The 13452-nt window shown below is 34.4% G+C and overlaps 1 protein-coding gene across 1 annotated transcript in view; it reads right to left on the bottom strand.

The window, feature by feature from the left end:
• Nucleotides 1-7386: 7386 nt before the first annotated feature.
• The window catches only part of LOC107975205 (uncharacterized), a 72323-nt gene continuing 66257 nt past the window's right edge, over nucleotides 7387-13452 (bottom strand). Inside the window, exon 3 of the mRNA XM_054686064.1 lies at nucleotides 7387-7743. Within this exon, the coding sequence (XP_054542039.1) occupies nucleotides 7711-7743 (33 nt within the window). The 3' untranslated portion in view covers nucleotides 7387-7710. The remainder of the gene's footprint in view (nucleotides 7744-13452) is intronic.

The raw sequence follows: 13452 nt of genomic DNA on the forward strand, positions 1-13452 counted from the left end.
AAAATCTACATAACTCCAGGGAAAATAGATATATCCATTATTACATTCTTATAAAAAATCTAGATTAAATTATTTTTTAAAAATCAAGAAGGATTTAAGATTTAAACAGCTCCATTAGCAGGTTTGGTCTAGTGGACATATATAGCACCATGTGCTCCAAAACTGAAGAATAAACATGCTTTACAAATTTTGTAAACATTTTGCAAAAATTGATGACATAAAAGGCTATAAGCTGAATAAATAATAAAATGCAAGTATTATACATCATTGTTGTCCGATTGAAATACAGTTATAGACAGAAGAAATACACTGCCATTTTTGAGTTATAAAAATGGAAATAAATTTATATATACTAGAAATAAATTACAAAAGTGGTCTTATTCTGTATATTCAGATATTTAAAAGGCATATTTCAAATGATCATGGTGGAACTGGCCTAATTGTCCCGTAGAACTGATGTTTATTATTTATTTTGAATAAACATAGGAATTGACCCTCCCAGTCTTACAATTGTTACATTTGTCTTATCTGAGTTCTTTTCTCAGGAAACCAAGTTTCAGGCCTCCCAGATGGTATCAAGGAACTGAAACTTACTGATAACCAAATATGGACAATGAGATGGCCAGACCCCTCACCTGCCATTAATGCCTAACTGATTACCTGCTTACTGTTAGCCAATTATTCTTCCTTACCCCTCCCTAGCTGATCTCCCATTTCCTCACCTACAGCACCTAAGTAAAGCCTTCTTCCCTGGCAATACTCATTGTCTCAGTGATTGGCTTTCTCTGCAGTGAGCAGCAGGACCTAAATGAAACCTCTAGAGTTTCAGTAACAATGGGTCAAGGGAAAAATAAACAGGTAAATTAGAAAATATTTAAATTTGAAAAATAATAATAATTCTACTTGTCAAAGCATATATAAAAAATGGACAACTTATAGGATTAAAATATTATCTTAATTTTTTTTCCTGAGGAATGAGGGTGGAAAATAGAGGCTAAGAAATCAATTTGAGAAAAAAACTAGAAAATGTTATAGAAATATTTTCTATCTTAAGGAAGAAAAAAATAAACCCAAAGTAAAATAATAAAAAGAAAAATTTTAATACCATAAAATAAATTAACAAATAGAAAACAAATATATCCTTGAAAGGATGAACAAAGATAAGACCAATTCTTTAAAAATAGAATGAAAATAACTTCTGGTAAGACTAATCAATAAAAAAGACAAAAAAAAAAACTAGAAATGAAAAAATCATATGTAAAGAAGCAGCAGTTATTTAAAAACATGACAAAGATAATCAATTTGCTAGTCCCGCATTGGGTAGTAGAGAAGCTGCTAAATTCATATCATATGGTCCACTTAGCTCTTTTAAATCTGCTCTGATTAACTTTTTACAAGATAATCTTTCCCTGGAGTAGTAAAGGTAAACTCCCTGTAAATGTAGGGTAACCAGGCACATGAAATCGTAGGATCTGTTTTTTTTATGTTTATTATTATCTTTCTTTTAAATATTTATCTTTTTGTTGATGCTGTTAAGCAAATGATGCTGCCTGTAAACCTATAACTTCAGTTATATGATAATTAGGTTATTAGTTTTCTTTTTAGATGAGAACAGATGTTTATTTTTCTTTCATTTTTCATAAAATTCCTGACATTCTTTGATTTTCTTTGACTACTTTGGATTGTCCTACTCAACTTCTATTTTATATCCTTCTTGTTGGAGAAGTTGGAAAGCTGAAAATGACCTTTCCCAAATTCTCTTGCAACTAGGTTTCTTGTGAATTAGTTTCCACCATTTAGATACAGTTATGTAGTATTCAAAAGGCAGAAGTGAGTTGGAGGCCACATGCCTGATGTTCCTGGCTTTGCTGCTGACCAGCAAATGGACACATGTTTGCTTGCCTCCATGGGGTTTGTCTCTAGCTTTCAGGCGTAAAGAAGCAGTGATGGCGGTGGTGATGGTCCTTGCTCCTTCTTCCTAAACCCTAGGGTTGAGTTTCAAGTTTTATTTTATTTTTTATTCTGGGTGTGAGAAGCATTGGTGGCTGATATGCATTCTTGGTTTCAATTTCTGTATGGTGATGATTTCAGGGCATTGGCTCCACATTGCTCTGGTATTCATTCTAAGAGTTCCAGTCTAGAATCTGGTTCTTACGATATTTAGGTATGTAATTCCATGATTAAATTGCTTCCTGCTTTAAAATATAATGTCTTGTTTCTTGTCCTAAACCTTGACCAAGACAGACACGGAGATCCTGTGGATTTTTTTTTTTTTTTTTTTTTTTTTTGAGACAGAGTCTCACTCTGTTGCCCAGGCTGGAGTGCAGTGGCGCAATCTCGGCTCACTGCAAGCTCCACCTCCCGGGTTCACGCCATTCTCCTGCCTCAACCTCCCGAGTAGCTGGGACTATATTTTTTTCTTTATACTATAGAGAATAATACTGAGGCAGGAGATCTTCTATTGTGCTTCTTAGCCACAGATTTGACAATAGAATCAATGTCAACCTAAGCAGTGTTGATTTGTTCTTCTCACATAAATCCTTAGGTATTAGTACAAAGATAGACAATCATTCAAGGTGTACAAACCAACATTGATTTCAATTTGAGAAACCTCCTTGTCAAGATAAGTCCTGCTACACCACTTTCTGTAACATAATTTTCCTCTAGCTTTCTCCTAGTCAGATGTTTAATTTAGGTAAAAGCCACTGCCTGAGAGAAACAAAGGACAGTATCAGTCTATATCCCTATGTTTAACCAGATATAGCACTAGGAAAATTTTTCATTAAAATTTCTCAGTGATAAACTGATTAATATTTTTAATATCAGCAGATCCAATTAAGCCATAGTTATTCATGTTCATGTGTGATGTGATTGCTAATTTGGTCAATTTAATTATAACTCCAATGAGTTATCCATTCATTAATAAGAAGCATGTTTTACCTTGAGCAATACTTGGACACATCAACAGACCCTTGACCTAAGTCATGTGTTGCTCCTGGGAAGAACTGATGGGTGACAGGTGACCATTTTTCAAAATCTATACCTGCCATTTATTTTGCCTCAATAATGTCAGAATCTTCATTTTTAGACAAGTTTTGTAGAAAATAACCCCAGAGGATTTGAACAGTCCTGTCCTAGGGCATAGCACTTGCTGTCAGCTATTCTCCCTGCATAGAAGATACATTGTGCTACTTCTGTTTTTTAATGTTAAATTTAAGAGAAATAGAATAGGAATTGCATTTTACTGCTGTATCTAAAATTTTCCAGTTTAATGTATTACAAATTTAATTCTGTTTCATAGAAAACATCTATTAATAGTTTTCCACTCTAAAAACGAATTTGTTTATGTAGATCTACTTTCCTGATTGTAGTATTGTCTTTGAATTAGTGATCAATATATGGTGCTATTTCTCCCATGTAATACATGGAATACATGAGTCCAAGAATCAAGGGATGTAAACTAACACAAAGAATTGAATTATCTAATCAGGCTCAGAGATATTACCCAGTAAAATGCTTTACTAATAAATTCAAGGGTACAAACAATCAAAAGGCACAGATGAAGCAGGAGAAGTCTGTGTCATTCTTTAGGAAGCCATGACTCATGAATTCATAAGTTGGCATACCATAAGCAACTCTAAACCAAAGACAAGGAAATCCTTTAAAAAGTATCCATAAAGATTTTCTTTCTATTTAATGTCATTAGTTTATTTACCAAGATAATGAGATATCAACTTGTTTGTAAGTTGATTAGACCACAGCTGTCTGTCTTCTTTCTTTCCCTTGGGTATTATTCCCCCTCATCTTTGCAATTGACAGAGAAATTGATCACTTGGCAACTTTAGCTCCTTTTTTCCCAGGGTGGAATGAGAGTGGCTTCCTTCACTATTATCCTTAACCTACCTGCAGAACTTTTGCTTCTCATCTCTGTAACTTTGAGCATTGCTGATTCAAAGGTCTTGGTTCCCAAGGGAAAAAAAAAATAATGCTTCCACCAGTCAATGCACAATGGTTCCGTTAAAATGGAAGTTGAGACTTTCACCTGACTATTTTAGTGAGTTACAATATTGGATGAAGTGATGGGTCCAAGTTATCAAGGGGAAATAATATTGTGGCTATACAATGGGTCAGGGAGCACTACCTATGGACCCAAGGGAGTCCTCTGGGGTGCCATAGGTATTAATAAATATTAATGGAAAATCAAAATAATCCAAAATTTGCAAGACACTGAGGTTTCAGACGCTTTAGTGTCTTAAATGACCAAGTAGAGATTTTCAACCTACTAAGGTGCTGGCCAGCTACAAAGGGAATACAGAATGGTTTGTGAAAGAAGGAGGTTATAAATATCAACTATACTCATGGCAAGCTACAGAATTAAGACTACTACAGCTGTACATATTTCCTTCTGTGATTATCATATGTGTATACATATGAACTAATTTTTTCTCCCTTCTTTCATCTTCTAATTTTACATAAAGATTGTTGTTGATGGTTAATTTTACAATTAAGTTTTTAAGTTTCTCAATACTCATGAAATGTTGACAGAATTAGAGGAGAATTGACATTGCCCAGATATTGACACTGAAGCAGTCTATTAGAAATGAACAGAATGACAGTTGGGACACTGCATCTCCTTTTCGGGGGAGAGTATTTAAAAATGAAAGTATTTTAATTTGTGTGAAGGATAGTTACATCTTATCTTATAAAGCATAAAGCTGTTGTTGTTATATGTGCAAAGGTGCAAAGTAGCCAAAAAGATAGACTGCCATTAGCTATTGTCTCTCAGCTCCAAATTCACCCTTCTCTATTCTGTTTTGTGATGATGGGAATGGGACTTTGCAAAATATATTGCAAATATATTGCTGGCAAGAGTGCTTATCAGCTCTCTTCCTGTTAGGTTCTGCCAATGGAGGGCAATAAAGGGAGACTAGAAAACCCTGCTGAACTATGTTATTTGAGCTAGCATTTTATAATGTGCTTTATTTAGGCATCTGATTTAAAATGGATACCTAGGAATTCTCCCAACTCTTCCTCTAAGTCCCTGTGAAAACAATGAAAAGATGAAAACTCATCACTGAAAATACAGATAGTATTACCCTATTGTCAGATTCTGAGAGTTCTTAAAAATTAATTTCAAGACTGGTGATAATTGTCAATTCATGTCCTTGGCCCACTTTTTGATGGGACTCTTTTTTTTCTTACTGATTTGTTTGAGTTTGTTGTAGATTCTGGATGTTAGTCCTTTGTCAGATGTATAGATTGTGAAGATTTTCTCCCACTTTGTGGGTTGTCTGTTTACTCTGCTGACTGTTCCTTTTGCCGTGCAAAAGCTCTTTATTTTAATTAGGTCCCAGCTATTTATCTTTGTTTGTATTGCATTTGATTTTGGGTTCTTGTTCATAAAATCCTTGCCTAAGCCAACATCTAGAAGGGTTTTTCCAATGTTATCTTCGAAAATTTTTATACTCTCAGATCTTATGTGTAAGTCCTTAATCCATCTTGAGTTGATTTTTGTATAAGGTGACAGATAAGGATCCAGTTTCATTCTCCTACATGTAGCTAGCCAATTATCCAGCAGCATTTGTTGAAGAGGGTGTCTGTTCCCCACTTTATGTTTTTGTTTGCTTTGTTGAAGATCCGTTGGCCATAAATATTTGTGTTTATTTCTGGGTTCTCTATTTTGTTCCATTGGTGTATGTGCCTATTTTTGTACCAGTACCATGCTGTTTTGGTGACTATGGCTTTATAGTATAGTTTGAAGTCAGGTAATACAATGCCTCTAGATTTGTTTTAGTTTTTTTGTTTGTTTGTTTGTTTTTTTTTTTGCTTGGTCTTGCTATGGCTATGTGGGCTCTTTTTTGGTTCCATATGAATTTTAGAGTTGTTTTTTCTAGTTCTGTGAAGAATGCTGTGAAGAATGATGGCAGTATTTTGATGGGGATTGCATTGAATTTATAGATTGTTTTTGGCAGTATGTTCATTTTCACAATATTGACCGTACTTATCCATGGGCATGGGATGTGTTTCCATCTGTTCATGTCATCTACGATTTCTTTCAGCAGTGTTTTGTAGTTTCCCTTGTAGAGGTTTTTTGACTCCTTGGTTAGGTATATTCCTGAGTATTTTATTTATTTTATTTTTTTGCAGCTATTGTAAAAGGGGTTGAGTTCTTAATTTAATTCTTCACTTGGAAACTGTTGGGTATGGGTTGAAAAACTATTGGGTACTACGCTCACTACCTGGGTGCAATATATCCATGTAATAAACTTGCACACATATCCTCTATATCTAAAACAAAAGTTGAAATAAAAAAAAATGACTGATGATAGAGAAATAAAGGACAATCAGTGACACATCATATTCTGTGGCCAGAGCAGAAGACCCAACCTCAGAGAAATGTGGAATGAAGACACCCTTGATTTCTTTTCCTCATGACCCCTAGTACTTATGGTTGTTGATAAGAAGTTTTATGTTATTCTGATCCATGATCCATTATAAATCACCTAATTTTTTTTCTCTCTGAAAGCATTTGAACTTTTTATTTATATGTGATGCTTTTAAATGTACAATAATTTGCATTGATGTCTTGATTTTTATTATTCAATTTACAACTCACTTATCTAAAGACTCACATGGAACTTCAGATCTAGAATATTGTTTTCTATTATTTCTTTGAAAATTTCTTCCCTCTGTTTTCTCACTCTATGTTCTTATTAGTTGGATGTTAAACTCTTCTAAGTTGGTGCTGTTCCCTGGATTGTAATTTTTGAATCTGCAGTCATTTTTTGTTTAATCTTTTTTATTTATAGTGTCCAATATCTTTAATGTTTGGTATTTTTGCATTTTTTTTTTTGAGACAGTGTCTCGCTCTGTCGCCCAGGCTGAAGTGCAATGGCACGATCTTGGCTCACTGCAACCTCTGCTTCCCAGATTCAAGCTATTCTCCTGCCTCAGCCTCCCGAGTAGCTGGGACTACAGGCGCCTGCCACCATGCCCGGCTAATTTTTGTATTTTTAGTAGAGACAGGGTTTCACCCTATTGGCCAGGCTGGTCTTGAACTCCTGACCTTGTGATCTGCGCACCTCAGCCTCCCAAAGTGCTGGGATTACAGGCGTGAGCCACCATGCCCGGCTGCATGTACATTTTTAATTAAAAATATTATTTTTAGAGATTTTGTCTGCTGTCTGTCTTCTGCTGACTTTCCCAGAAGTGGCAACATCTCAAATTTCAGAATGTGGGCATATACTAAGGCAAAAATGCATGTTAATACTGATAGACCAGTTTGAAGATAAACACATTGTTGTTGTTTTTTGTGATTTCTTTCTTTTATTTGGCTAACGGGATAAATCCTTGCCTGCCAGGCATTCTGTACACTGAAGTGGAAAGTTTCATTGTTTAGTATTTATTATCCAATTATTCCAATTTTCATACCCACCTTTTTTTTCACACCGGTGATTTATAGTATTAAACGTTTCCAGGGTCTAGCCAGTCATATTAATTTCCTTTGCACACATCATAGGGGATGGATTCTCATACTGTATATCAATCACTACTTCTCTGTGTGTTCTCTATCTTGCAGAAAATTGAAATTACTGTATCTATCATTTTCCCCATGCCAAATGTCATTATTTTAGTTCACATACCCATAATGTCTCTTCTTTGACTCATAAAAGCCATGGTAATGTAACTTTCAGGTTCTTCTCATTTCAGTTAAAACTTGCTTTCACCATCAGGGTTTTCTACCTAAATAACAAATATAATTATGTCATTATAATGTTTAAAAACTTCTCTAATTTCACCATTGACTAGGGAATTAAATGTAAACCTGTATTTTAGCCTACAGTGTCTGTAAAAATCTGTCCCCAACATAATATTTGTGTATGCTTTTAATAATTAGCTTAACTTGACAGTATTTTATTCTATATTTTCTAGACAGTATGCCTATTAGAAAAGGGGCAGGTTTTATTTACCTGTGCATCTCAGTGCCAAAAAAAAGTTTGCCACAAAATTTTTTTATTAATTGATTCCAAACACTTTGAGAATTCCTACAATATCAATTATTTGTCTAGATTCTGGATATACAGTTTTGAAGGAGACATATAGAATTACTGTTTTCATAAAAATCTGTCAGACACATTAAATATATGTGTAAAACTTTCCATCCTGTCTCCTTCCCATCCATGTCCTGCAGCTGAATTTTTCACCATTTTCATAAAATAGCAAGAATATTTAGAATTCTGGGTCTTGTCAATTCATTTCTGTGGTGTAAGACTTAAAATTAATACTCAAAATTATGTGCTACCTTGATATCTGGTAAAATCAGGAGGGCTTGAATGTCCTAACCGCAAGTTCCCCTCTACATTCTGACTCCACAGATAAGGCCCCCTAGATAACCAACCCTATCTATCAAAGGATCAGGCATAATTCTGGTTCATCTCTGTATTGTGAGTTCAGTTTCCCAACAGCTATGAAATTATTCAAATAAGGAAATCACATTGTCCTACAGGAAACAGGAGTACCCCACCCTCTTGATGCCACAAAGCCAGTCTTCCATGACCCCTGGCTGCTCACTCTGTTCCTATGCACAATCCCTGTGTGGTGCAGTGTCCCCTTCCTCCTAGATGTGAGTGTATGTGACTAATAGCTGCTGTTGATCTAATTTGTCCAGTGTTGGGAATATATACGCAATTGTTCCTACAACCATAGGGCAAGAAAACCTCTCTCACCAATGAGATGAATAGGGAGCTATTGAAATAATTCCTCTGCTTGTAAATCTGAACATTTCTTTGACTTATCTAGCCTAAAGTGTCTTCTTTCGTAAAGGTTTTTCAACTTATCAGGAAGATTTCCTCCATTTTCTTTACTATTTCTAATTTTTATTAATCTCTTTATAGTATGACATATCTTTTTATTGGTGCATATTATCTTCTCTCACATATCGTGAGCATCTCAAGGAAAAAATTCTCTTTTTATTCCTAGTAACTAGTAATATGCAGAATACTAAGTATTTGCTCAGAATTATTGGTTAGAAAAATCAATATATCCAAATATATGTTCTTCTTTTTAGCTGGGGCTCAGCAACCATTTAGAACCATTTCACTGAGAGAGTCTTCCATGGTACCTATTATTTAGTAAAACTTAGTAACCTAAGATTAAAAGTTATGGCCAAGAAAATTCAGTTTGATTCCTCAAATAGTTTTTGTATATAAAGAAAATAAGCATGTAATAATATGATTGAACTGGAATGTTTTCTATACAATTGTATACCATTTGAAGATTTCATTTTTATGATAGTATATTGAGATAACTAAATGTACAAGACAATAGAAAAAGACTAGGAAAGAACATGTTCTAAAATATGTCTCAATGAAGTAAATAGTTCCTGAGAGCTCTTGTATATTCAGGCAATATAATTTTATGGAAATTGCTGGAAAACCATTTGAAATCAAAAGAGTGGCAATCTCTGTTCCATTCAGATTGCTTCATTAAGTGGAAATAATAGAAAGCCATAGGTACTTTCCATCATCATTTCTGAACAGTTGATTGAATTCCTAATAAATAATGGAAGGCAGAATACACAAAGTGGCACATTGTTAAATTCTTGTACTAAATGTTTTGAGAGAAAGTCTAGGAAATAGGGTTCTGATAAATTTCTATATAAATCAGTAAATAACCTAATTTGCCAAAGGAAGGAGTCAACTACCTCTGTAGTGTAGTGTTTATTGGAGCAATGAGTTCTTTTATGTGAGAGAGAGAAGAAAAACAGAATGGAAGTACAGATAAATAGAGAAAACGAAGACTTCATATGGGAACCGAATAGCAGAGAATGTTCCTATGATTTTCAGTAAAACAATTGCAACATACTTTAGTGTGCATAATTCTAGATAATGGCAAGAAAAAAAGCATAGCCTTTTGACATTTTACACAAGAATTATCCTTAGTGAAAAAATATGTTAAGAATGCTATTTCATAGTGACATATCCATTCAGAACCCTAATGTATTAGACTTTGCAATGTCTAATTGCATCAAATAGATGCTACTATGAAATAAACCATCTCAAAACTTACCAGCTTAAAACCATTTATTTAGCTTATGATTTTGCTGGATGTCAAATTAGGCTGGGCTCAGTTGGACAATTTTTCTTCTTGGATGAGCTCCTTCATACATTTTTAGTCAAGATGTGATCAGCAGCTTTGGTGATCTTGGCTGGGCTTTCTCATATGTCGGAGGGCTTTTATAAGACAACTAGATAGACTCTGTCCTGGTTCACACAATCTCTTATCATCCAGGAGACTATCCCAGGCTTGTTCACATGGTGGCTGGGCAGAGTGTCAAGAGGAAAGGAAGCATGCAAGGACTCTGGAGGTCTGGTCTTTGAACTGCTACACTATTATTTTTACTGTATTGTATTTGCCACCACAGAATCATCTCAGATTGAAGGGGTGGAGATTTATGGACTTCTTCGTAAGAGAAGCTATGATGTCACATGGCAAAAGATACTCATATAGAGAAGAACAGAATATGGTAATTGTAGAAATTTAGCACATACATCTACAGAAAAAATGGAGACTACTGAGAACAAAGTCCTAGAAAATGATGGCAGACATAAAATATTTTAAAATCAGAAGTTCTTTCAGAATATTCTTTTAAAATTTGATAAGTATTTATTTTAGGTTTTTATTTCCATTGATCATTTCTCACAAGTATTGATGAATGTTATAGCAAAACAATGGATCTTGCACAACATAAATGTAAGCTAATCTACAAAGGAATATAAACTCAGTTGCCATTACTAATTACACAAATTCATGGTCTTCCATTGATTCTATTCCAGCTAAAAATAAATTTTCAGCTATTCTTGTGTAATTTATTATAGGTTAATAAATTTGAATGGAAAGGGTTTACTGATAAATTTGATATTTCATTAATATTATTTAAAAACATGTAATAATTTAAAAGATCTAGGCCGGGCGCAGTGGCTCACGCCTGTAATCCCTGCACTTTGGGAGGCCGAGGTGGGTGGATCACAGGTCAGGAGATGGAGACCATCCTGGCTAACATGGTGAAACCCCGTCTCTACTAAAAATACAAAAAATTAGCTGGGTGTGGTGGCAGGCACCTGTAGTCCCAGCTACCCGGGAGGCAGAGGCAGGAGGATGGCGTGAACCTGGGAGGCGGGGCATGCAGTGAGCCGAGATCGCGCCACTGCACTTCAGCCTGGGCGACAGAGCAAGGCTCCATCTCAAAAAAAGAAAAAGAAAAAAAAGAAAAAAAAAAAAGATGTAGATAATAACAATTTAAAAGGCAATGATTGATTGCAGTTTTCAGTTATATTTGTTATTAGAGAAAAAATGAATAGATTCTCTCTGTAATTGATAAGTATTTTTTTAAAAATTTCCTGTACCATAGCTAAAAATCTGACTCCTACAAAAACATGAAACCTCCTTCACGTAACTATAGAAGTTCCCACTACAGAGTGAGTGATCATAATCAACCGGTGTTGGTTCTAAAATATGAGCTAAAATTATCTGTAATATTTCTTAAAACAGCATTTTCAGCTTCCATCACATAAAGATTGATTATATAGAAACAGAAAACTGAGGTACCCAAATAAAACACTCCCTAATTTATTTATTATTAGCTAGCTCAGACAGCAAGGAATCCAAAGTTTTATCCAATTCAGATAACTCATATTCAAATAATATTACCATGAATATTTATATTAATAATCCATTTTTATATACTGGCAGCCAAACAAAACAGTGCTGAAATGAGTTGACACGAGATTTCAGAATTTAAAAAAGAGAGAGACATCTACCTGAATTGCTAATTGATGCGAATACCAGTAAAGACACTAGTGTTATTATTTAAGTAAAATAGTGACTAAACTCTTCCCCCAAAACACAGAGGAGATGAAACAAGGTAATTGCTTTTCTACAGTCTAAATTATAAAGCATGCCAGTGCTAAAAATTATGTTTGACTTCATATGGGAACCGAATAGCAAAGTTCTATGACAGGGAAAAATAATTTTGCTTAACTTTTAGACAGATTCAGTGGCATATAGAAAGCATAAGATATTTTCCCTTTTCTCCATACAAATTTTAAAAATATAGAATAATTGAGTTGAATTGTAGTGCATGTCAAAGGAACATTTCAGTTGTTCTCAATTGGGTTATTATTGACATGATCAACCACATCAATTGTAGGCTATTGCCTATGGGGACAGAGTTGGAAAGAGGAATGAAAAACTTTCATTTTACTATTGGTTAAACCACAGCTATTTGAATCTAACTTTCAATGCCACTTAAATTTATCGTACATGTATTTCATAGAAATAAATAATTGGACTAACATAAAAACCTACCAGTGTTAGAAGCTCAACCTGAATGAATATGCTTAGCTAAGTCAATTTCCTTTCCAAGTCTATACATTTTCCAAAATATATTCATATATTTTGGTTATGATTTCAAATTATGTTGTTCAATGAAATCAAACAATATTTTTTTAAAAATCAGTATAAGTATCTGTAGCTATTGGCACACAAGATGTTAAACTGTTACGTTATTTTCAAAACATGTTCCAAACTTAAAATACTATGTCATCCCAAACTGAGTCAGAACGTTTGGAGATTGTCTGTTATTAACATAGTACCTGATGAGCAGTGTTAGAATTATTTAGAATCACCAATTCAGTGTCTGTGTTATAAGCAGCGTGTTAAACTTTTCAGATTATGGCAAACATAGTTTCTTTCCAAGTCAAATTTGCAACTGGATGGAAAAGCTCACCATTTTTTTCTTAATCTTTTAATTGAATTTTTTATTTGTACAAATTTATGGGGCACTTGGTTACACATACATGATGTGTAGTGATCAAGTGAAGGTATTTAGAGTGTCCATCACCTGAGTACAACACCCTTTTATTAGCTATAATCACCCTACTGTACCATCAAATATTAAATTTATTTCTTCCCACTGTATATTTGTACTTTTAACACAGTTTCTCTTTGTCATTCCTCATACTGTCCCCACACACTCACCTTTCCCAGTCTCAGTTATCTATCTTTCCACTCTCTTCCTCCATGTGATCACATTTTTAACTCTCACATGTAAGTTAATAGCATGAGGTATTTATCCTTTTGTGTCTGGCTTATTTCACTATGATAATAACCTCTAGATCCATCCATATTGCTCCAAATGATATGATTTAATTCTTTTTTATGGCTGAATAGAATTCCATTGTGTACATATATCACATTGTTTTTAAACTTTTAGGTACGGGGTACATGTGCAGGTTTGTTTTATAGGTGAACTCCAGGTCCTGGGGCTTTGTTGTACAGATTATTTCACCATCCAGGTGACAGACATAGTATCTGATAGGCAATTTTTCTGATCCTCTCCCTTCTCCCACCCTCCACCCTCAAATAGGCCCCAGTGTCTGTTGTTTCCCTCTT

This window comes from Pan troglodytes, chromosome 5 (assembly GCF_028858775.2).
Source record: "Pan troglodytes isolate AG18354 chromosome 5, NHGRI_mPanTro3-v2.0_pri, whole genome shotgun sequence".
NCBI lineage: Eukaryota > Metazoa > Chordata > Mammalia > Primates > Hominidae > Pan > Pan troglodytes.